The sequence below is a fragment of a genome, unplaced genomic scaffold (genome assembly GCF_019419815.1).
Source record: "Pyrus x bretschneideri cultivar Hongxiangsu unplaced genomic scaffold, Pyrus_bretschneideri_v1 Contig4, whole genome shotgun sequence".
NCBI classification, from domain to species: domain Eukaryota; kingdom Viridiplantae; phylum Streptophyta; class Magnoliopsida; order Rosales; family Rosaceae; genus Pyrus; species Pyrus x bretschneideri.
The window spans coordinates 7,435,760-7,461,487 of NW_025999723.1; the positions used below are offsets into that span (position 1 = coordinate 7,435,760).

Below are 25,728 nucleotides of genomic sequence, written 5' to 3' on the forward strand. Positions count from 1 at the left end.
CCAAAAAAAAAAAACACTGTATTTTTGGCCCAAAAATCAATTTCATCCAAAACGTCTAGAGGAACTAAGTAGGAGGGCCGGAACGGAACTAGAGGACTCTGTGAGATCCCATTCATTTCCTGTCCACCTCTCTGAATCCTGAGTTTTTGAAGCAGTAGAGACTTGTGGTTTAGCCCTTCGTCTAAAATGAAGGAGAGCGTACAGAAGTCACAGCACCAGAAAGTGACAATAGGCAAATCAACAAAAAAACAAGAAAAAGAGGAAACTAAATATCAAGCCTGTATAGCGGGACTCACCAAAAGCTTTTTTAGTCATTAAAAAAATATTTTCAAATGAGTGCGTAATTCTTAACATTCTTCTTCCTTGCTTGCATATTTAGAGTGACAATGTTGAACATGTATACGTACAAGAGTCCCATAACTCAAGCTAACTATGACAAGTCACATACATCACGTGAGATAATTACAAGAACAAAATCTACTTATCGACAGAAGCAAGCTGAGAAATAAATAATAATAATAACAATGAGAACATAAAAAATAAAAACCAGAAAGTGATTGAGGCAATAGAACTCGAACCATGAAAAACTAATCTCGTAGAGCTCCAATTTAGACGTTTATTTTTACCGTGTAATAAAATATTTGCACCATGATTTTATGGTAAAAAAGATAACAATGTTGAGCATATATAAGTTGCAACATTAAAAGAATTGTGATTACTGATTAGTCTCTAATATAATGTGACTCGTAATAGTGATCTGATAATTCAAGCGGTTAAGAGTTCTTAATTTGTGAGTTTCACATTTGCAAAGAATAACTTCCATTACAGGGGGATAATGTGATTCAAATTCACATTTAACGAGAATCTAATATAAAGAACTCTCACTTGCAAGTGGAGAGAAATATCACTAAACCATAGTACTAAATGGCAGGAATGTCCATTTAATTAAGCCAAATTTTGTTTCGGCTTTTTTTTTTTTTTTTTTTTTAAATAAACGATATTATTTACGCTAAGAGGAAGATGTGGGCTTAGCCCTCACAATAGACTAGTAATAATGTGGTTCAAATTCGTCTTTAACGAGAATCGAATATAAGATATTTCACTTACAAATAAAAAGAAATACTATTAAACTGTAGTAAGTGACTTGTTTCGGCTTGTTTAACTAAATACGAAGTCTTGGAATTTGGAAAGACGATAACAATGCAGCTGCAGACACAATACATGTTCACGAAATCATATAGAAGTTAGGCCATAGGGGCCACCGAGTCATATTTTGTGCTTCATATAAGAGGACAGATTCTTTGTTCCGGATGGCCACAACCAAGATTTGATAGGGTATGGGAACCACCGGACGGGTGGACGAGACTACAATATGCAAGGCAAGTCGTCTATGGTATTTTTGTGAGTAAATCATAAAGGTGAAATGATCCAAGGGTTACGAGAGCGGAGTTTACGCTATTCAAGACATACGACAAATCTCTCTTATAAAGTGGGTATTATTTTATTATTATTTTTTTAAAATTTTTTTATAGATCGTACACTAAGAAAGATTGTGAGTTAAATTTAGATCTGGTATAGCGAAGGAATGGTCATTACCAACTAAACCAATCACCGCATATTTTCTTCTGCCGAACGATATTTTACGAGGGTAAACGCACCTGACACAGTTTTAGTCTTTCAATTGCTTGATGGAATGGAAGTTAGTCCGCCGAACCATTTCTCTCCCTCACAAAATTCAAGTGTTCGTTACCTCTCTCCCTTTTCTCTTTCATTTGTGATTTATTTTTGCATTAAAATAGATACTAATTAACTTTGTACATGCAATTAATCTTGTCTTCTGTGTGATCAGCGGTTAACATTATTGATGATTTGACCGGTCATTTCACCACCACCTTCCCCTCCGTCAATAAGCGACAAGAGTAGCCCGACACCGACGGCGCCAGGGATGTGTGCGCACTGTGCAGGTGCTGAGTCTGCTGATAGAGAGGGTGACCGGAGTGGGTGTAGGGTGCTGAGTCTGCTGATACAGAAGGTTTGTAGCCCGAATTAAAAGGAACGTTTTTGGATAATTAGCACATGTTTTGCATTGTGAATAATAGTAAGGCTCGAATCCGGATATTGAGGATCCGGAAATCTGTTAATCTTGTTCGTTTATTGTATATCGTGCAGTGAAAATTTATTTTAAATATTTTTATTTAAAATTAAACACAAACAATACTTGACAAAAACTGATCGCAAGATGTACAATGAATGAGCACGATTCACGGATCCTCAATATCCTCACCAAAAGAATCCGGAGAGGATCCTGTTGTGTGAGGCTGACCTGATGATGTTAGGGCACCCAATTTGCTTTTTCATAATTCATATTGTCGAGCGGCTCTCTAGGCTAGCCGCTGGACAATATGAATTACCAGTGCAAAGTGCAATCTCTGTTCTGTTTGAATGTACGAGGTTTTCATCGTTTGATTCGAGGAACATATAAAAATCCATTAACATAAAACCCATTCAGTAATAATCGCAAAAGAAATTGTTCGATTCAAAAAGCAATAAACATAAATCCATGCGTGTTATGTTGTCCCCGCGCAGTAAATCTAGTCTTTAACCATATCAGTTCTATATACTTTTGAATGCCGAATGTTGTATGCCCGTATCCTGCATCAAGGAAACAGATGCTCCATCCGGTATACATAGCTATAGTGCTGTTCTCATGTACAAAACCACTAGTCAGCTTAGCTATCTGTGTCGTTGCCTTTGTTTTCATTTACTACCTGTCGAACAAACTGTCCGCGAACACGCGGCCTTTGTTCCGCCAGTTTTTTCCTGCTCTGGTATCTCACCTGAAAAGGGTTAAGATTTTCTGCTAAATACTCAACTGAATTAACCATACAGGTAAGAATTACATATGACAAAACTGAAAACTCAAAACACAACTAGAGTTACCTTCTTCTCGAAACATCTGTCTTTCCTCTTCTGGCGGAATTTATGCAAAGCAGCCTCTCTTTGTGCACGACGGTTTTGATCAACTCCACTTTTGCTCCCATTTTCAGTTGCACTGATGGTTCCTTCTTCTCCAGCTATGTTCTTACCAGATTCCGTGTAAGTTCCCCTAGAATTTATGGCAAAGCTACCCCCACTCTGCCCGTTGCTACTGTTGTTTCTTTCTAAGGCACACCCGTGCAAACTGTTACTGCCAACATTCTCTTCCATTGGTGCACACTGCACATCGGATGACCCGCAAAGTGGAGCTGCTGCCGCCAGATTTTTCAGTGTCAAATCATCATTATTCAGTATCTGCTGATGCTGACGCACGTTATACATATGGTGCTGCTGCTGCACTTGCACATGCTGATTCATGTTCCATCCTTGTGACAAAGTTGTGTTATGGACTGCAGCATCGGCATAACCATGTTCTATTGGCTGGTTACACGCCATAGTCCTGTTATGGTCTGGTTGGAAGACAGAGGATTCGTGGAGACATTTCATTGTTGATCCCGGCTCTGCCTTGTCTTCAGATGCCTCTTCATTGATGAAGAACTTATTTGTGGCTGAGCCAGTGTCATTGTTATTGCTAGAGCCATTGGAACGCTGGTAGAGAGGAGTGCCATACGAATTATATTGAAAATTTTGAAATGATTTTGCTTTTGCTGCCCCTGAGCTATTATCGAGAGAAGAATAGCTACCAACATTCCCAGATGGGGCCTGCTTAGAATTTGTAGGAAAGTTGTACCTGCGCAGTACGAAAAAATATTTTCAGAGTAGAAAAAGTTGACTTAAACGTCGTTAGAGATGACTGTGATTCAATTTCTGAGTATCTGCATACCTTAAAAAGGCTGAATTGTCTGAATGTCTCAGAACATTTCGATCATGACCACTGAACCCAGTATTTCGAACATCTCTCTGCGTCATTAAAGTGAGCTCAAGAGAAGGAGTTTCTTTACTGTCATGGATGGTCTTAGCTTTTGTCTCTGGAACCTTGGAGACACCATTTGGGCTGTCACACATAACACATTGCATCTGAGGATCGGTGGTACTGTTACCGAAGCAACCCATTAGATCAGCAGCCAGGTTTCTCAATTCCCGATTTGCTTTTTCATTGTTGAGCTCTGGTTGTCCCTTCTCTATTTGTTCACCTCCGATCATTGAGTCAGTTTCTGAAAGTTTGTTTTTATTAGCGCTGGCCATGTTGGTTAACCCTTTTTCTTTTGGTTCATCAAGCTGCAAAACTGAAGTTCTAGGAAGTCCTACAGCCAAGTCTTCTTTACCCACGACAATCTCATCTGAAGATAAAAAGCTAGCAACCTTTTAACTAGCAAAAAGACGGAGAAAAGGAAACCAATAGATAATTAGAACCAAGATGCCTACCAAGCTCTTCATCCTGGCCTTCGCACTCGCTAGTTTTAAATGCAGGCACCCCGTCATTGCCAAATGTGTCAGCCCTTGAAGGATTAGCCTGAGTGATCTGAAAAAATAAACCCAAGCTAATGCTTGGAAATTGATCAGTGCCTCTCCTACTCTCCTATCTCGCATATAACTTTATGCATAAATGTATGAATTACGTAAACAGATCCAACATAAAGGAAGATATCCAGCTACCAAGTTCTTCTTTTAACTGTATTCATGCCATTGGTTTCGATATTTCTCAATTGTGTGCACTGCCTGGTCTGCTCCAGGTTCGCAGCTGCTGCGAAGTAAGCTAACACCAGTCTAGATAATTAATATTATAAGCCTCTGTCCTGCAATATGTTAGAAGAGTACACACCGAATTCATCTTACATTATCTTACTGGATTTACCTGTCTTAAAAACCATCATATAGTTTTCGTGATATCCCATACTTATTTTCCTACTATTGTCCCTATCTCAGATGCTTAATTGATAACTCATATATTTCATGCATTTATACCATCCATTTATAGTCTCTTTGTGATGTTTTTGAGTTAAACTGGTTGCATTTTACCCTATTTTGTGTTAGTGTGCAGTTACATGTACTTTAGGATCAATTTGAGGGCAAAAGATGTGAAAACATGCCCTTTTTGGAGCTAATCCTTATTCAAACATGGAAAGAAGTTTAGTGGCCTGTCTTGAAGCCCAAATAAAGAATCCAAGACAAATTTGGTTTGTTAAAAGACCAGGAGCAGAATGGGAAAAGAATTGGAATATCTAGCTTGATTTGGAGGAGCCAAATAAGGAAAAACGTTCAAAACCTTGGCTTAATGGTTGGGATCACCTTGCAATCAGCTACAGCCCCATTTAACCTATAAATATTAGGGTTTCAAATTACTTTTTCACAAGCCCCCCTTGGGGGTTGCCCAGAGGCCTCTCTCTTCTCTTTCTTTAGCCTTTCTACGAGAAACAAAACCCTATTTCCCTTCACCATCTGCTGCCACCGAAGAAACCACGCAGCCATGCTGTTCTTGAAGGATTTCAACATCAGAATTGCTTCAAGTGGGTTTCTTCTATGAACTTTAGTTTCACTCATGTTGTTCTTGATATTTATATTTTCTGTAATCATGTTGTGTAATTATGTTCATAGCTAGGGATTTCAATGTAGCCTTACAAAACTATTCTACGTTATTAAGTTAAAGTATTCGATTCAACAATCTGTGTTCTTGTTTCATTCACTGATTTTATAGTTTAATTTGTTTGTTAATCTTAATGTTTGATCACCATTAGGGCTGCTTATGAATTATTTGATCAAGGTTATAGTACATATCATGCTTAATCTTGGTAGACATGTGAATGAATGAAGAAACTGCTATGCATACATTCTGCCATGTGATTTCTTTGGTTCTTTGAAGTTTTATTGTTCTTAATGGATTCTTAGTTGGTAATCTAAGTTGAACATCGCAACTAGGTTGCAAATTAGGAGCACTTGATCACGACCACACATCAAATGGATGATCATAAATAAGTAAAACGAACCCTAGTTGCAGATTGAAGAGTTGAATGCGTTTTGACTTAATTTTCATGGAACTGACTTGTAATGGTGAAATCGGTATCCCTAGTTCCATTCCCATTATTTCTGAATCAACCTATCATTTATCTTTATCTTTCTTGCATTTTTAAGTTATTTAAACTTTTAATTGAAAAATCTAAATTCAGTTTGCATTTTCATTGTTTAGTTAGGGTTCATATCAAGCTAGTAATTTGTAGAGGTCTAATCAGTTCCTGTGGTTCGACACCCTTACTTGTGCCACTATACTATCCTTATTTTTGCACTTGAAATGAACACAACAAAATTTTGGCGCCGTTGCCAGGGATTGATTTCAGTCCCCTATAATTGCTTACTCTATAAACCTTATCCGTTTTTCTTTTCTTAGTTCAGATTTTTAATTTACATTTTAGGTTGTTTGATTTCAGGTGGTATAGAGAGATGTACAGCGAATGTCCATTTTGCCCAAAAACTGGCCATCCTCTTCAATTCTACCCAAGGAGATATGAGTTTCCTACGTTTGTCTGAGAGCACTCACACCGTATGTGTTTCTCTAACCAAGAGCCATTGCATCCATTGTCAAACACATATAGCTCTGTTTGGAGAAACCCTAATCATGAATCTTGGAGCAGTATGGAAGCTCCAAATCAAGCATTTGCACCTCTCCCAGAGCAGACCCCCTTTGACACTTCATTGGAGGACACTTTGGAGCTACTTGCTCAAAGCACTTTACAATTTCAACAATCAACAAGTAGCATGATTCAAGAACACTACACGCACTTACCAAGTTGGAAATTCAATTGGGGCAGATTGTCCAAGTGTTAAATGAACAACAACCTTGGGGTGATGGTCAAGATGTGAACATTGAACAATCATTGGAATCTAGTTGTGCCTATATACATAGAGAAGATCTTGAACTTGAATTTCTTTCCCAATTCGCTTGAACTTTTTTCAAAAGTTATGTTGGATTCTCCCTGTTGTTTTACATCTTTGCAGGTGCCATCTTTGGAGTCTTTTGGAGATGATTTGCTACCATATCAAGAGGAAAATATATTGAAGTTGATGACAAATCATTGCTACCCATTCACCATAAAAAAGAAGATTCGGAGCTAAATGATGAGATTGCTGTCTTGAACGAATTTCATTCATCCTTAGCAGCCACAAACGCATCCATTGAAATCATTGCTCCAGCCACATCTTCAACAATTTTTGAGGATATGCTTCTTCGCAAGGAGAGACGAAAACACCATCATAATCAAGTCATTATGGAAATTCAACGCACCGTATTCAAAGTCTCTCGAAAGATCTTTCGACCAAGGTTCGGGGGTACCTTGCCTTCCTGCCACCCTAGGCATTCATCCATAAGACCCACCGCATCTTGCCTTCCTGCCACCCTAGGCATTCATCCATCAGACCCACCGCGTCTTGCCTAGACGTTAAATAAAGTGCTTGCTAGGAGGCAACCTAACTGGGTTTGTGTTTTTTCCTTTTATTTGTGTCTTAGTTTTATTTTATTCCACACACTGCCTATTTGCACTACATGCATTCCATTCATTTTTAAGCATCGAGAACAATGCTTAGTTTAGGTTTGGGGGTGTGGGATTGAAAATTTTCGTTTGTTTTTAGTTTTGGTTAAGTTTACTTTTGCTTACTAATGTGAATGTATATGAGGGCTATGTTTACAAATGAAACTACAGTGTTGTCATGAAAAAGTTTCGTATCTTATTTTTCTTTTACAAAACTGTTACTCTTGGCATTATGATGGTAAATGTACCATGCTCAAATTCTGGAAGAAGAATAGTGGAGACTACCCTGGTGAGTTATTTTGAGCCTATTTGCTTCTTTGAGAGGGTTTAAAGTGTTTCTGCTCCTATCTTTTTCTTTCAATTTCACTTTAAATGATCTCTTATTTCTGTTTGATTGAATGCTAAGAATTATTCTCTTTTGCAGATACCATATGTTTGGTATCACTCATGAATGAACTCAATGAGACAATGTTAGACTATGCATGTTTAAACCACCAAAAGGCCAAATTCCTTGCCTTTATGTGTGTGTCATTACCCCGTTTTGAAGCCAAACACTTTTAGCGTTTTTCTTTTCTCACCACTATATTTCCCTACCATTTCATCTCAATCAAAGATACTTAGCCCATTAAGCCATACCCTATAGTTTGGGGAATACCAAAGTGATGAAGACACAGATAGATTGAGCTCTAGATCAAGAATGTGGCGTGTACCGAGGTAATATGTGCTAGAATTGCAAAAATAGAAAGAAAAAAAAAAGTTAAAAAAAAATCAAAGAAGAAGCAATTCCCAAATCTTCCCATTATCATGCATGGGTCCTGGACTCCAAGAATAAACAACAAAGATCAATTCAAGAGGAGAGCTTGCTGGTTTCACAACAAAGACACTTTGGTATGTCCCAAGCTCTAGTATTTCCTATCCATTCTTTCATAGCCCCACCTAAGCCTTACATTACAATCGTGTGAAAGACCTAGCTGATCTTTGATGATGTATACGTGGGTGATGGTCAGTATGTGTGTTATCCACATTCTTAGTGTTCGATTCATTTCATGAGATATGTTCAGAAATTCTGCTTTTCTTTCATATTTCATATGTGAGAATTTTGATTCCCTTTTACATAATTTTATTCACATATGTTTGTGGAGAGACTACACCTTAGGATCTGAAAATTTGAGTGATATCTGAGAGGAATAGAGATGAGGCGAATTCTATCTTTAGCATTTGAGTATGGTGTCTTTGAAGTCATGAGTCATGGAGTAATATTCTTACACTTTACACATGATATGATTCTTTGAAGTGGCAGACTTTTGGTTTGAATGTATGACTAAGCTTTCATTGGTTCTTATTAGTTTGTTTTAAGTATGCTTTAACCAATTTGTTTGCAGAGTCTGTAGATGTTTGTGGGTGTCATCACTATAAATCCTTAGGAGACACAACTCTTCCGACTAGGGACACCTAGAGGTTTAAAGGCTTGTTGCACATGCTCAGTGCAATCGTTTAGCCAACGAAAGTGGTATAGTTAGATTTTATTGTTTTTGTGTGTTTTTAGTTATAATTTTGCTCGAGGACTAGCAAAAACCATTTTTGGGGGTATTTGATAACTAATATATTTCATGCATTTTTACCATCCATTTCTAGTCTCTTTGTGATGTTTTTGAGTTAAACTGGTTGCATTTTACCCTATTTTGTGTTAGTGTGCAGTTACATGTACTTTAGGATCAATTTGAGGGCAAAAGAAGTGAAAACATGCCCCTTTTGGAGCTGATCCTTATTCAAACGTGGAAAAAAGTTTAGTGGTCTGTTTTGAAGCCTAAATAAAGAATCCAAAACAAATCTGGCTTGTTAGAAGACCAAGAGCAGAATGGAAAAAGAATTGGAATATCTAGCTTGATTTGGAGGAGCCAAATAAGGAAAAATGTTCAAAACTTTGGCTTAATGGTTAGGATCACCTTGCAATCAGCTATAGCCCCATTTAGCATATAAATATTAGGGTTTCAGATCACTTTTTCACAAGCCCCCCTTGGGGGTCGCCCAGAGCTCTCTCTCTTCTCTTTCTTTAGCCTTTCTACCAGAAACAAAACCCTATTTCCCTTCACCATCCACTGCCACTGAAGAAACCACGCAGCCATGCTGTTCTTGAAGGATTTCAACATCAGAATTGCTTCAAGTGGGTTTCTTCTATGAACTTTAGTTTCACCCATGTTGTTCTTGATATTTATATATTCTGTAATCATGTTGTGTAATTAAGTTCATAGCTGCGGATTTCAATGTAGCCTTACAAAACTATTCTATGTTATTAAGTTAAAGTATTCGATTCACCAATCTGTGTTCTTGTCTCATTCACTGATTTTATAGTTTAATATGTTTGTTAATCTTAATGTTTGATCACCATTAGGGCTGCTTATGAATTATTTGATCAAGGTTATAGTACACATCATGCTTAATCTTGGTAGACATGTGAATGAATAAAGAAACTGCTATGCATACATCCTGCCATGTGATTTCTTTGGTTTTTTGAAGTTTTCTTGTTCTTAATGGATTCTTAGTTGGTAATCTAAGTTGAACATCACAACTAGGTTGCAGATTATGACTACTTGATCACAACCACACATCAAATGGATGATCGTAAATAAGTAAAATGAACCCTAGTTGCAGATTGGAGAGTTGAATGCGTTTTGGCTTAATTTTCATGGAATTGACTTGTAATGGTGAAATCGGTATCCTTAGTTCCATTCCCATTATTTCTGAATCAACATATCATTTATCTTTATCTTTCTTGCATTTTTAAGTTATTTAAACTTTCAATTGAAAAATCTAAATTCAGTTTGCATTTTCATTGTTTAGTTAGGGTTCACATCAAGCTAGTAATTTGTAGTCCATGTGGTTCGACACACTTACTTGTGCCACTATACTATCCTTATTTTTGCACTTGAAAGGAACACAACATTAATCTTGTCCTAAGTTGAGGATTGCTACATGGGGTGGTTAGAGCAAATGTGATTCGAAAAGTAGAGGATTGCTATATTATGTTATTGGAATGGAAGAGCTTCAACGAGATCCAAGCAAGTTATATTTGACGTCTCACTTATTATATTCAATTCGTTTAAAGCATCTTCTTTTTCTCACACAACGGTGAAACATGATATAGTAGCTTCAGTGCTTTGCAACTCCAGTCTGCATATAACGATTCCTTTGATGAAGCTTCTCCAGAAAGATCTTTTGGGAGATCACTTTTCGTTCTGGGTGGCACAGAACATTGCAGCCAAACAACCTCAACATGAAAAGATATTTTTTACTGCAAATGATCATTTATCTTTCCGGTTTAAATTACGTTTAATTTTACTCAAGTTCGTGATTAAATGTTAGGTGTACATATATGCAAATCGAGTGCAATGAAAAAGAATTCAAACGTTAGTTTACTCTTTTATATGATAGTAAAGTGAAGGCAATTAGTAAGCTGACTGATACTTACCAATCAACACCTAACATACTTGATAAATGAAATAGAATAAACCAGCCAAGAGAGGATAAATGATTAAAAACGTAGAACCAGAAAGATCCTAGACCGGACGAATTCATACCTCAGTGCCACTTCCATTGTCACCTTCATCCCTATCAGTCAGACCAATGTTTCCAAGGCCGATGTTATCATCACAATTACTGCCAGTGTTCTTGTCTGACTCCTCAAAACTTGACGACTTTGTAGATTTTTGAGTTCTGATATCACTTGCACTCCCACTACCACTAGATTGCTGAAAGGATGAGTAATGAGCGAAAAAATAGATATCAAAATTCTGCATGTGCTCTGGTGATGCACTGATGCTTGAATGTATAAACGAAATCCAAACTGAAAACAATAGTTCCACGACATAGTATCATACATAAAATGTAATAACTAGAGCTACTTACCCTGTGGCATTTCCTCCAAATATGCCGCCAGAGGTTTTTGAGTTCATTCTTTCGAATAGGCTTCAATAGAAAGTCAACTGCGCCCATCGATAAACACCTGATAACTGTACTCATAGAATCTTGACTCGACATCACTGCACAAAACACACCAGGTTCAGTAGCTAAAGTATCGACCTTCTCAAAGTACTACAGGTAAATCAGTATTATGTTCACCTGAGTAAAAATGTAAAAGTATACTTACTAATTACAGGAATATTCCTGCGACTTTTGTGGTCCATTATCTTGGTCAGGAGATCCATGCCTGACAAACTGGGCATGACAACCTCACTCAAAATAAGATCAACATGAGTTGTAAGATCTTCTAAGATTTCCCAAGCTCGTATACCATTATCTGCCTCTATTACTGCAAAGATCGAATCCACTGTTAATTTTACCACAAAAAAAAAAAAAAAAAAAAAAGAAAAGCAATTACAGGAAATGGAAATTAGCCTTATTTTCCCAAATTATTTAAGATAATTGGAAGTGAACTATCGAGTCTATTACTCTTGCAAAGTGAACTTTCTCAAAGAACCCTCAACTCTAAAGCATATGAAAATTAGAATCATAAAATCCATTTTTACGATTGCAAAAATGTTTTCAGTCACAACTTTAACATCATAAGGAAAGCCTTTGATTTGAAGACTACATAATTTGTATTATTGTCTGAGATCGTAGATGCCTCAGTTACTGACAACCTTAGTGGATTAAGCACCGGAGTCTCATATCGTCGGCAGCGCACAAGGATGAAATTAAATGCCTTAAGTCTTAGTGGATTAAGTTTTTTTTTTTTTTTTTTTTTTAATCCTTTGTTAACAAAAAAAAAAAAACCTAAATTCCACAATACAAGGGTGAGTGTGTTACAAAATAAACATTCTTGTTTAGTATTAAAAAAATACTAAATACTAATTGCAGCCTTTTAACTTTTACAACTAAAATACTTTTACTGAAATCTACACGTATATTGATCGATCATACAACTGAAAGCAACCTATAAACTTGAAATATCATGTCATACAAAGATCTACACCAGTACACTTCAACTGATCCTAGTCCTACACATAGGATCTCATGTGTTGCATTATACTAACCTTCGTAGCCACAATTTTGCAGTAAAGCACGAAGAATATTACGAGTTCCATCATCATTTTCCACTAGCAGAACCTTCAGAGACCTGACAGATAAGAACTCCTCCCACCCTTGGAGCTGTTGTTCTGCCCGCCCATCATGTATGCATTGCAAGTCCTCATTATCCCAAAAATCATCTTCTTTTGGGAGCCCTCGCCCCTCTCCCATAACCCCATCCTTAGTTTCCTTGTTCTCATCTTGCATGTGGCAATTTACTTCCGCACGCTCTTTGGTAACAGGACTATTGCTATTCATCCCAACTTTCCCCATCAACCAGATTCAAAGAGACAATGGGATCACGTTGCACATCCCGTTGTCTTCAAGATACAAGCATTAACAAGACCTAAAATGGAGTACAGCTCAACAAAAACCATCAGATGCAAAATCGATTCGAAAGCAAGCAAACACCCTTCATCCCCATTGATTTATCTAACCAGAACAAAGATTACTTCAAGTTCAAACAATCTTCCCAATATTCTATTCACCATGAAAATTGATACAGCAAAATATTTTTCTCACTCAATTTTCAAATTTAGCAACCAAACCTACCAAAGATTCAACAGATTTGCTCGATTTGCTCCTTTAACAGATATATAAAAAATAATAAAATAAAAACAGTAGGAAATTGAAGTGAAATTAACACTATACTGCACTAAAATCAACTAAACCAAGTACAATAAACTGAATAAAATGTCAAAAGATTAAAATTTTAATAAACTGAGAAACTAATTTGATTACTTCGATTTTAGACCTCTAAATCCAGAAAATATAGCTAAAAATACTAAAAAATTAGACATTTTCTGAGCTCGATCCCCACCTTTGATTCAGATATTTTTACTACGAAGGTCTGAATCTTCCGAGCTGAGAGCGCGTTAGGGCTTTTCTCTTCTGAAGTACAAAAGAACAAAGAGAAAAATAAGCATCGGAGAAAGAAAAAAAAAACGGCTTCAGCGGTAGCGCGACGGCGGAGCAGAAGAAGCAGGGGATAGGCGTAAGTCTCGAAAATTGAGATAAAGATATTATACGTAGATGACGTGGACGTAGTGGTGGTCGGGAACTCCACCGATGACATATGCCACGTGGGATAACTGGGGTAGTAGGACTTGCCGGATTCGCGCTTGACACGTGTCGAGTTTTGGGGAGAGTAAAAGGTCATGGGACGCTTGGATTCGTCGACGTTGTAGGAGACGGATTTGGCGGGTTCCAACACTAACGGCGTAAAAGACTGTTTGTGGGAGGACCAAAATGGCTTCGGGTCTGCTGTCCCAAAAGTGGTATCTCCTTCATGTTTCCTTCATTATTTGTTTGAATGTGTACTATCACTTAAAATTCTAGAGAAAATTTAAAATAGGTCCAATTTTATAAATTGTTTTTTGAAATAGGTTCAATTTTTAGTAATTTTTGACTTTTGAAATAGGTCTAATTTTTAGTTACTTTTGACTTTTGAAATAGGTCCAATTTTTAGTTACTTTTGACTCATTTCAAAAAACCCCTTAATTCTAATTTAACTATGTTAACTTTTACTAAATTAAAAATAAATAAATAAGTCAAAAAAAAAACAAAAAAAAAAAAAAAAAAGAAGCAGAAACAACTCCCCCAGTTTCCAGTCCCCGCCCATCCCCTCCCCCTCCCCCTGGTTATGCAGTCAGAGCAGAAGGAGACATGAAGGAGACGCCACTTTCGGGACAGCAGACCCGAAGCCGACCAAAATGCCCTCCCTCACCGAATGGTCCACGTCATCGTAAAAATATCTGCTTGAAATCCCACGTCATCAATTTTCCGTTTTAAATGTTTAGGTTATTCAGCACCGTTTTAAATGTTTGGGTCATTTAGCATAAATAACTGTTATGTATTTAAACAGTAAAGTAACTTAATACTACGATCTAGTGATATTTTTCTTCACACTACAATCTAGTGATATTCTTCTTCACTTGTAAGTGAGAGATCTTAGGTTTAATTCTCGTCAAAGACGAGTTTGAACCACATTATTACTAGTTCATTGTGAGGCTAAGCTCATCCCCTACCCTTAATGTAAATAACATCGTTTGGTCTAAAAATATAAATAAATAAAAAAGTACATTATCCGTCTTTTTAAGAATTGTCCTGTTGTGTTATCGATTGCAATAGAAAATTTATCTTCTATGAGATTGAAATGATCACTTCTAATAAAATTCAAACTCTATAATATAGGACTTGATGAATTAATATTTTAGCTTTTGTGCATTTTGGATTGAAACATTTTACAATTAATCATCCAAACTTCTTAATTATTTGATTATTTGATACCTTCATCCCTTTTCACCTAATTTCAATTAAATAATGGCACTTACTGGGTGCTTAGGCCCTTTTTAAGGGCATTCTCTACATTATTGAGGTATTTACAAGATTTTAGGGCTCGCTTACTTAACCACAATTAAAATAAGAGGAACTTGATTGAGGAGTATCAAAATTTTGATTTCTATAAAAGTTGTTTACTAAAACTTTCTAGAATCGAAATAAAAATGATATTGATTTCATAAAACTGTTTCTTCAATATGTTTTCAAATTAGGATTGACATTTCATTTACATTTCTTCAAGAAATATCATAAAAGTTTTTAATACTGATTAGAATGTTCTTAAAAACACCCATACTTAAACAATTTGCCACTATTTGCCATATACTTGAATGAAAGTGGACACAGTGCCAAGTTGTCACACGACTTGAGATTTGGGTAGTTGATTGTACAAATTTTAGTTCACATGGGTGTTTGGACAAGTGTAAAATTCCAAGGAGTTTTGGTTAAATTTTTCCTAGATAATCAATTGGCTTGACGAACATTGTTCTAGGGTATAGCTTCTTCAAATATCATGAGGTAATTTCTTGCACATATGGGGCGAGGACAAGTCAACAAGACCCTCACATTGCGAGGGTCGAGGGAAGGACATTTATCGTACACAACCTTATTTTTGCTTTGCAAAGAAGTTGTTTCTATGAATCAAACCTGTGACCTTTTGGTCACAAAAGAGCAACATTTCCATCGCACTAAGGCTCGCCCTCGGTGTAATTTCTTGCACATGTTTGGAGAAATTTTTTTGTAAAAACACACATAGATATTTTCAAGGTGCAAAGTTGATTAATATACCTCAGATGGTTTACAAGTCGATAAATCTATCTTCTATTGACAAATACAGAAACAAAACTTTAAGCATCAGCATCAACCACCACCAGATTGGATTCCGAACGACGCTAACCCTCGTCCGATCCAACATTTTATTCTTTACATGGTTAGAACCCACATAATGCAACATGTCCATTCCCCTTTGTCCCTCGTTCGAGGGGGGAGAGGGAACTCTAACTTTAAACCTCTTCTGACGCTGGAATGAGAAGTATCACTCTGACCCAAGCAAATTGCAACGAGGGGGAGGGGGGAGAGGGAACTCTAACTTTAAACCTGACCATGAAGACAACGATATCGGTAAACCGAGTCTTTGACAGTTTAGAAGAATGTTCTCAACAAGAACCCAAGAGCAGATGCATGAAAAGGAAAAAAGATGACAAGAAAACAAATGGAAACTTTTTCATGTTTTTCTCCTATGGTTTGTGTACATAATTCCATATTTACATTTGGTTAAACGATACAATTTCATTAAAACATGGCAAACTTGTGGTGCAATGAAAAATTTACTTCCCACGAAAGATAATCACTACGATCTAAAGCATCAGTCACACAAAGAACATGACTGAATATTACAAATGCTCAACTTTGCAAACGAATAATACCATACCTGCTTTTTATTGCACACCAAAGTTTTCCCCTTCAATTGCAAATTATATGCATCTGCTTCCATGACATTGCAAAGAATGATATAGCTTACCTAATGAAAACTTTGTCTAGTGTATATAGTACAGGATTTATGAATCATGCTGCTGCAGACCATTTGTCTTCAGGGTCTTCCAGATTCAAAGCCTGAAGTAGCTTTGGCCAGGATTCGGGAATCCCTCCGGGAAGATCAAACTCTAACAATTTTCCCCGACTTCGGTAGAACTCCTCCACGGGTTGACTCTGCAAGAAGAAGATGATATGTAATCCACAGATTACTAACCGAACCAAAACTGAATACTATTGTTGCTATATCTAAAATTAAAGGACTAATAACAAAAACAATTCTTAATCTCAAACATTTTTAATCTTAAACACTGATAAGTTTAATGCTTGAATACTTAACAAGAATGTAAAAGAGCATTCCCAAGATGCTGAAACAATACCATATCATTGTATATACGAAGTCGCTCCTTAACAACTTCTTCAGTGTCATCGGATCTCGTGATCAGCTTTAATGCACATTGTGGAGGGGGAAGAAGTGGAGCCATGTACATGCCAGGGTTCCCATCCTCGGCCTTAATGTGAATGGAGGCAACATTGTAATTTCCTCCACACTCACTACAAATCCTCCTTCCAAGACACTTCGCAAGCAAAGCCTCTTCACGAAGCTTTAGGTTGACAACCAAGTCAATGTCTGTCACTCCCTCCAAAATTTCCTGCAAAATAATCAAAACTTAAAGGGCAAGTTATAATACAAAAGACAACCTTGTTTAAGACTTGAACCAACCAGCCGAATTCAGATTTCGGTCGAGACAAACATTAAATTCGTAAAAAAGCAATAACTTTTGACACGAAAAGAAGCAAGATGGAAATAGTAATTTCGCTATGCCGGAATTTGGATGGCAGTATAAACAAGCAATCATTTTTCAGACACCACAAATTTACTTTCACATTTCAACTCTACTAATCTGAACTAAATCTTCAATTCTGACTACTACATTTTGTTATCTATACCTACATGATCAATATGTCCACATATCAAGCAAATTCATGCTTCTCTATTCAAAATTTTGATAAAAAGGAAGATGTATTACCGCCTGTCGAATCGTCCTCGGAAAACCGTCAAGAATGAAGCCAGTTTCACCCTTAGCTGCACTAGCCTCAAGACGCTTGGACAACAAGTTTATTATAATCTCATCCGAAACCAATTTCCCCTGATTCACAACCTCCGCAAGCTGCAATTTCGCATAATTTTGTTAGGTTTTGAACGAATTAAATTTACAGAAATTGCAAAAACCCTAAGGGCAACTGGAAGGGACCTGAAGAGCCAAGGGGCCGGAGGCAGCGAGCTCGTCGCGGACGAGATCGCCGGTGGCGATGTGAGGGACGCCGAGGAGGTGGCAGAGGCGGGAGGCGTAGGTGCCTTTTCCGACGCCGGGGCAGCCGAGGAAGACCCACTGGACATTCCTGTCGTTGACGTCGCGATGCAGGGGAAGGGGCTTTGGGATGACGGAGGCAGACGCTTTGAGGTCAGTTTCGGAATTTAGAAAAGACGAGGAGCGGAAGCTCCGGAGTAAGAAGAAGCTTCCCGGTCGTCGTGATCTCAGAACGCGGTTCAGAACCGCCATGGGACGGACCAAAAAGTCTTTTTTCTTTTGAGTTGCAGAGAGAGAGGGAGAAAGGGAGGAGAGAGAGGCTTTAGGTAGTTTGGGGAGAGGGAGAGGGAAAGTGAGAGGGAGCGTGGATTAATTACGTTGTGATTTTTACCTACTTTTGGCGGTTTTTGTCGCTTAGAAATGCGCCACGACACATGCAAAAAAATCTAGTGTGCTCCGCGATTGCGAATGTCAAAAAAGTACGCATGTGTAACATGTTCTGTCTTCTGTTGGAATTTGTCGGCATTTTTTTTAAAAATAAATTATATTGAGAAACGTTTTAAAAGTGATGTTAAAATCATAAATGAAATAACATATGCTTATGTACAAAGGGACCGAGTATTTTTCTTAATCAACATCTAAGGGTTTGCTTGGTATCTTATTTGAAATTTTTTATAATTTCTCAAAACATTTTTTAAAATTTTTTCTTGAAAACAGTTTTCTTTAAGACTCAAAAACTTGTTTGATATGCAATTTAAAATTTTTAAATCTTATAACTTAAACTGGACAAAGAGATCCAAAAAAAGGGGGTCGAGAGAAAAAGATGAGAGAGGATGAAAGAAAGTAAGAGATGATTAGAGGAAAGAGAAAGAAGTGAGAGGATCGGAGGAGATAGAGAGGAAGATAGTGAGAGAATGAATCGAGAGAACGAAAAAAGCGGATTGGAGAAGAGATGAAAAAGGTAATAAAAAAAATGGGGGTTTTGATATAGACGCCTAGGTTTTAAAATTTTGAGATTAAACATTTATGCCTTTTAGAGTTTTGATTAAGCATTTTCCTACAATTTAGGTGCCACATGGGTTAGAAGTAGCATTTTTTATAATTTAAATTACCCAACTTGCCATTATATAAATATACCTTTTAATTCCTAGATAATACATCAAAATCCTAAAATCTTGTAGATAAATATTGTAGAATTTAATTCCAATAAAAAGTCTTTCAAAATACCCATGAATGCGACTTGCCATTATATTTAATATACCTTTTAATTTTCTTATATAATATCTCAAAACTCCTAAAATCTTGTAGATAAATATTGTAGTATTCAATTTTAATAAAAAGTGTGACAGCCTGTCCCGAATTATTTGTACCGTAGGTGTGAAAAGACTAAAATGCCCTTGGACGTTATTTGGTGTTGTGGGGTGTTGTTTTGTTATTTTTGGGGGTTGACTCTACAGGACACACACACACACACACACCCATACCACACTCCCTTTCTTTCTCTCTTCTCTCTTGAACTTCTTCCATTTTCTTTACAAGTTGTACGGATGAACTTCAACTTCAATCTTCCACGCACGGATCAAAGGTTTGAAGGTGGGTTTTAGACTCTTAGCAAGCTCAGGAACTCATCCATACCATTTGTTGGACGTGAAACCCTCGAAAACCCGAGAACCAGGGAATTCCAATTATGTGCACTGTTCATGCACGCGTGATCATGAAGTTTATAGGAGTTTTTAAGGTCACAAGGAGCTTTAGGAGGCCTCACGAAGCTCAGGGAAGAAAGTTGAAGCGTTTTGGACGTCTGGAAGCTCAGTTTCAGTGAGTTGCAGGTTTGGCCGAAATATCGTGGGTTTTTCCGATGAGATTCCGTTGGTTTTAGGGCTCCAAAGTGGTAAGGTTTTGTTCTACTTGTTGTAAGCTTCATTTTGGTACCAATTTCATGGAATTTGGTTGAGAAATGAAGAAGATATGAAGTTTTGAAAATTTTCCCAGTTTCCGGCAATGCAGACGGCGGCGGCTCTGGCGAGACTCACCGGAGAAGACAGGGGAATATTCTGTTAAGTTAACGGAATATTCTTAATGACATCAGGTTAGTTTTAACGGAATATGCTTACTGTTAGACGGAATATTCCCTACGCCGTTAGGGGTTCCGTCCATGTGCCAGGCACGTGCCTGCGCATGGCCAACGCGTCTAGCCGTGCCTTGGCCGACGCGTGGGGGCGCGTGTGAAGTCAGAAAATTATTTTAAAAATACGGGGATGTTCGTGAGGTTGAGTAGATCACGTTGGTGTATTCATACACCCCATTTGAGCATTGTATGAGAAGTTATCACCTAGTTTTGATTATGTGCTTTAAATTAACGTTTTTATAGTTGTTTCGCATATAGGTGAGACCTATCCTGAGGACGAGTGCAGTCACTCGAGGCAAGGGGGTTACGACGCTTCCACATACCAGTGAGTGGGCTTTTGGTTTTCCGTATATACCTATATACTGTGGTTTTTCCCAGAAAATGAAATGAAATATTTATATGTTTTAAATGCCATGCATAGTGTTTGCCAATCTATTTATGCATTAGTAGTTGCATATATGTATATTTGGTGCTGCGGACGCATAGGTAAGTGCCAGGTAAGTTATGGTTTATGATTTTAATTAGTAGTTATGTGAGATACATAGAGAGCTTATAACATGCACCCTCGATGTTAGTGCTCCCGCCCAGAGTAGGGCACAGTCCTTCACGTGATGTTCACCTCCCGCACCACACGCTCATCTTGGATCCAAGTTAGGTGCACAGTCCTGTCATACAGACCACTTTAGGTGGTTCCGACTCGTAGGTGACCCGCGATTATTCGCTCAGTCTTCACGTATTTATTTACACCCAGTCCTGTCGTACAGACCATTTTAGGTGGTTCCGACTCGTGTGCAAGTATAGTTAGTGAGTTAGAGATTTGAGCTCTAGATTCAGCCGTACAGGTCACGTTAGGTGACTCCAGCTGACATATTACATTGCATTGATTGACATTACCTGGGTTACTTACAGTTTATGTAGAGGCATTCGACATGGCATATTTCTAAGCATGTTTTCTATATATGTGTATATTCTATTTTCTGGAAAACTATACAGGTTTTACGGCGAGGGGTTAAAACGTTTGATAATGAAATGATTTTGAAAAGCTTTGTTTTTGCCCACTCACACTTTCTGTTTTGCGCCCCTCTAGGTTCTAGTTTGGATTGCTCTTTTGGTGGCTCTCGAGGAATTCACGGCATATCTGACAGATTATCTCCAGTGTAGGACCCCCTCTGGGTGTGTTTAGTAGTGTTTGTTCCTCTGGACTGCACTAGGTTTTCTGTGCTCTGAATATTGTTTTTCACACTTACGCTTGCTCATGTATGTTAACCACTCTGTGTTTAGTTTGATTTTTATTTGTTCGTACTTTTATTATTATTCTTAGCTTCCGCACTGTGCACATGGTTACGTCACCCTCACGTGACGGCCAGCATGCCCTGATTTCGGTTGGGGTGTGTCAAAAAATCTTTCAAATTACACATGAAACGTAGATTTCTTCTTGGTACATATTTGATACGTTACTTAATATATCTTCTTGGTACATATTTGGTATGTTTGTTTTTTTTTTTTTTTTTTTGTATGTATTTGGTACGTTTATATTTATTTATTAAAAAAAAAAAAAAACTTATTTGGTACATATATTTCCTCTTGATTAAACATATATTTCTCCTTGGTACATATTTGGTACGTTACTTTATTCTTGGTACGTATTTGGTACGTTCATATATTATTTTGGTACGTTTATATTTATTTTAAAAAACATATTTGGTACGTTACTTTATATATCTTCTTGGTACGTATATGGTACGTTTAAATATATTATTTGAACGTACCAGCCTAAAGCCTTCGAAAATAGAGAATACATCTACTTATCTCACATGATATCAATATAAAATAGTGAAAATAACCACTAATTGAAATGGACAAGTCCATTCAAAATTCATAATTGAGGATCACATAATTCTAATGTGGGAGAAGAAACCATACGGCTCAAACGTGAGAGAAGAAATTGGCTTCCTAAAAAAAAGGCCATGTACAAAAATATATCAACCTAAAAGGATATATATGGAATTTAATAATTAACATTTTAAATTAAAAAAACACAATAATTACATGTAATCTAAATAAATATAAAAATGCTGACATGGCTATTGTTTAGGCGTTCTAATCAAATTTTAAAATAGAACCAATGTTTAATCTAAATAGTATTAGAAAAGTGTAGGGGATTCTAATTTTTCCTAAAAAAACGAGAAGGGGGAGAGAGAAAGAAGAAAAGAGAGATATATTTGGAGTGAGAGGGGAGGAGGGAGAGAAAATAAATGAGTGAGTTTAAGTTTAAAAACTCTAAAAAGTCACTTTTTATGCTTTTAGAGAATAGACTATTTTTGAGTTGGTCTTGAGTTCAGTTTTTGAAAATAGTTCTACCAAACAAGTTTTTAAAGCCTAAAACTTGAAAATTGTTTTTGAGTTTAAAATGTTGGATTCAAGAAGAGTACCAAACAGGCTCTAAATGTCCTTTGGGTTTTGATTTCAACTAATTTTTTTTTTAAATCAATTACACTTAGGAATTGACTACAATGTTACGCCTTATACAGTGGTACGTATGTTATGCAAGATCTAATTGCTACAAAGTTCATTTGATCCCTATGTACAAGATTTAAATCAATGATTTTATGGAACACTTTGGTATATACCATGGAAGAAAATTTGTTATACTTGTGCATACTTCTCTTTAAATACAATTTCAAAATCTCCAAAAGATGCTTTCTCATACTTTCTACGCTCAATTATAGCAAAGAAAAGGCAAAAAAGCATCGACAAGGCTACACCAACAAGCTTCTTCATTGCCCTTTAAACTCTGCTTTTTGTTTTCTCTTTTTGATGTATCATGCAACTAGGTAAGCATAACTTGAGATTCGACATCATCATACAATGCTACACTCATGATTAGACCATGTCCCTGAGATTTGATATCATTCAATGTCGTGATGGAGGACATAGCTTACGATCATCAGCAAAACAAAAATGAACATAAGATCATCATCACGACCCTTTTCTTGTTTCTTTTGTTTGTGATGTCAGAAAATTAAAATTTCACGATCCATCCAAAAAACCAGATCAAACCCAGAGTGCGTAAAACATAGTTAGCCATTGCCCTCAACCCTTTTTTTAAGTATTTGGAGATGACTTTTTTTGTTTAAATAATGGGAATTGTTATTAGCATTCCAAAAATCACATTCTACACTTCAAACTTTTTATAAGAGGAAAGAAAAATAAACTTGTGAGGAGTGTAAAATGAGATTTTTAGAGTGTCAATAACACTTCCCTAAATAATTATGATATGTCATCAAAGTATTAATAAAAAATTACAAAATTATTTCCAATTAATATCATTTGGGTGATAATTACTCATTCACTTGTACGCAAGAAATGATTTCCTATGTCATGGAAAAATAGTGGGATGGAGAATCCTTCCACACCTTGGTATTCAGTTTCCTTCCCCATGGAAAACCATAAAATGCGTTGATTGCTATCTTTTTTTATGACAAATTTATTCATTAACAATTGAAAATGCCAATTTTATTTCCAAAAAAAAAGAGGATATTTTTATTGTTGCCCTTGTACCACAACGTTGGTTTGAATCTCGTCGATTCCCTAATCAAACATCTAATTTAACAAATCTATCGTTTGACAATAAAAAAAAACAATGAGGGAATAGGGTAGATGCGACACAAGGAGAAAAGAGAGGAGAATTGGGGAATTTCTGTGGTGTAATCCTCACAACTTTGTGCCTTTATTTATTGAAAATATAGCAAACTTCTGTGTCCTATAAGGAATACAAAGTCCAACAAGAAAGATTTAGAACATAATATTAAATACAATCTACTAAGATTTAAACAATCACAATTCTAATTAATTTAGAACTGCAGTAATTTCCTACCTATTATTCCAATGTTACCAAACATGAGAAAGAACTTTTGCATTTGCATTCCCTAGAAAAAAGACATGAAAAATAATTTATCATGAATTCCTTTTAGCATACCAAACACAAACACAACCATAATAAAATATAGTGTTGTACGAAAAAAGAAAATTACTCAATTATCTGGACCCAAACTTTCAAGATAACAACTTTAATTACTAAAGAGATATATAAGAGTATCCCACTGAGAGGCTTTATATCGAGCTAGAAAAACGGTGGATATAGCCCATTTTAAAGCTTTGAAGAATCTTTGAGCTTTATAAAAAAATCTCTCCCAATGAGGGGCTATTTCTTTCGAGTTTTATATGAGGCTATATATATTTATTTATATAATAATTTGATTATGCATAAAAAAAAATTGTGTTAACTTTTGTTAAGTTAATTTTTGACATGTTATCTTAAATTTCTTTTTATGAACCTTTCAACCTAAAAAAGTTCAAATCGTGACAAAGTTAGATTTCATCACTTATAAACCGTTCAGTAGATTAGATTCTATTATCTCAATCTCATCCGTTGAAACATACAACCCCCACTTCGCCCTCTAAAATAATTTGATTTTTAAGTACAACACAACAATTTACCTAACACCAATTGGTAATTTTTTTTTTGGTCAAATGAAAACTTCATTAAAGACCCGAAGAGGGGTAGCAAGTACAATAAAGGCTATTATAGCCCAAAGGCAAAACCCATAATAAAAAAGAGAGTACAGTCGATACAAACTAGGCAACATCGGAATACAACCTGGACAATCAAACAAACACTACTAAACACTACTCAGGTGAAACTGTTTGGGCCCAAAATAATATTGTTGGGCCAAGTGTAGGTTTATGCTCGGCCCAAAGCTGTTTCAAAAATACTATGGGCCGTCTGGTGATCCCGGACCATTTAGCAAGGATGGTCAAGTCATATCACAAAAAGGAGTAGTTCAGATAAGCAAAGGGGTTGAGGAAATCCTAATGCAATTAGGATTCTCGACCAACAATGAATAAAGCCTCAAAAAGGGGTGAGTTCAAAGTCCTAATGGGGGTAGGGTTGGTCGAAGCAGAGTTGGAACGGAACAAGAAGTCCCAATCCAAATATGATTTTAACTCGGTCTCAAGAAAGATTTGGTGCTATGAATACATCATACAACAATTCAAGGACCTTCAATTCAACACACAATTGCTCTGCGCAAAACCTCTCAAACATCTTGAGATTTTTTATTTTCTTTTTCCTGTCGACACACCTTCAGTTTGGATAAACAGCATGGTGAAGGCAACCGGCGAACACCTTCAGTTTAGATAAACAGCACTGTCGCCGTAGAATCAGCCGACCGAGGAGCACCTTCAATTTAGATAAACAGCACTATGTCGAGGCCGACTAGTTACCTATCCAAGTCTCGGTCGAGAAGGGTTTTCGAATCCTTATTGGTAGAGGTCATCTTATTAGCCTTCTCGACGAAGTAAGGTGTTACGAGTTACGACATTCGGCGCATTGAACGCCGAGTGATTTTATGATTGGATACTCACAAGTGAGTTTCAGAGTTCGGCATTCTGACGGCCGAACCACATTCACCATTAAGACATACATCACCTTTGAATACTTGTGTTCGTACAGTCTAGTGTCGATTCGACATGCTTATACTCTCATGAATATAATCACTGTGACCAAATCTGGCGCCGACAATTTGTGAACTTTGCAGAACTAGCAGCCTTGTCTTCAGGCTCGAGAATCCAAAGGCCGAGATTTGTTCCTTCCTCGGCCGCAGTCGCAAGATAAGGAAGTCAGCAACGCACTCAACGCAACATCAACAAATTTTACTCCTCAGCCAAGCTCGGCCGACGAGTTGGCATGCCCCACATTCAACCGAATGACGTAGTTAGCTTATTAGTTACTCAACCTGCGCGCCACATAGGTTTTGTAATTTTGAGGGTCAACAGAAACAAAAGAGGAAGACGCTAATAGTGATACCACTATCAAACCTCAATCAAAAGA

The 25,728-nt window shown here is 36.9% G+C and overlaps 2 protein-coding genes and 1 long non-coding RNA gene across 5 annotated transcripts; 1 reads left to right on the forward strand and 2 right to left on the reverse strand.

Annotated features, from left to right (window-relative positions):
• Nucleotides 1–1,438: 1,438 nt before the first annotated feature.
• LOC125468874 lies at nt 1,439–5,682 on the forward strand. Its single transcript, XR_007251214.1, has 3 exons — nt 1,439–1,741; nt 1,850–2,032; nt 4,972–5,682. It is a non-coding gene; the product is annotated as an uncharacterized LOC125468874 (long non-coding RNA).
• Nucleotides 2,478–13,755, reverse strand: LOC103948327 (two-component response regulator-like PRR37). Its single transcript, XM_009359337.3, has 9 exons — nt 13,345–13,755; nt 12,491–12,870; nt 11,605–11,766; nt 11,364–11,497; nt 11,036–11,206; nt 4,363–4,459; nt 3,821–4,277; nt 2,941–3,727; nt 2,478–2,837 (listed from the first exon to the last, which is right to left on the reverse strand). Exons 2-9 carry the CDS (start codon nt 12,795–12,797, stop codon nt 2,730–2,732), a joined length of 2,223 nt encoding a protein of 740 aa, XP_009357612.2. The 5' UTR covers nt 12,798–12,870; nt 13,345–13,755; the 3' UTR covers nt 2,478–2,729.
• Nucleotides 13,756–15,619: 1,864 nt separating this feature from the next.
• LOC103948325 (probable adenylate kinase 6, chloroplastic) lies at nt 15,620–18,074 on the reverse strand. 3 transcript variants are annotated; one of them, XR_007251068.1, is made up of 5 exons: nt 17,651–18,073; nt 17,426–17,566; nt 16,775–17,047; nt 16,294–16,571; nt 15,620–15,959 (listed from the first exon to the last, which is right to left on the reverse strand). XR_007251068.1 is itself a non-coding variant. In XM_048564900.1 (5 exons), exons 1-4 carry the CDS (start codon nt 17,957–17,959, stop codon nt 16,428–16,430), a joined length of 867 nt encoding a protein of 288 aa, XP_048420857.1. In that variant the 5' UTR covers nt 17,960–18,074; the 3' UTR covers nt 15,620–15,959; nt 16,384–16,427. The 3 variants fall into 3 exon arrangements, 2 of the variants coding, with proteins under 2 accessions (XP_048420857.1, XP_009357608.2); XM_048564900.1 differs by having other exon boundaries at nt 16,384–16,571; nt 17,651–18,074; XM_009359333.3 differs by lacking the exon at nt 15,620–15,959 and having other exon boundaries at nt 16,067–16,571.
• Nucleotides 18,075–25,728: the final 7,654 nt, after the last annotated feature.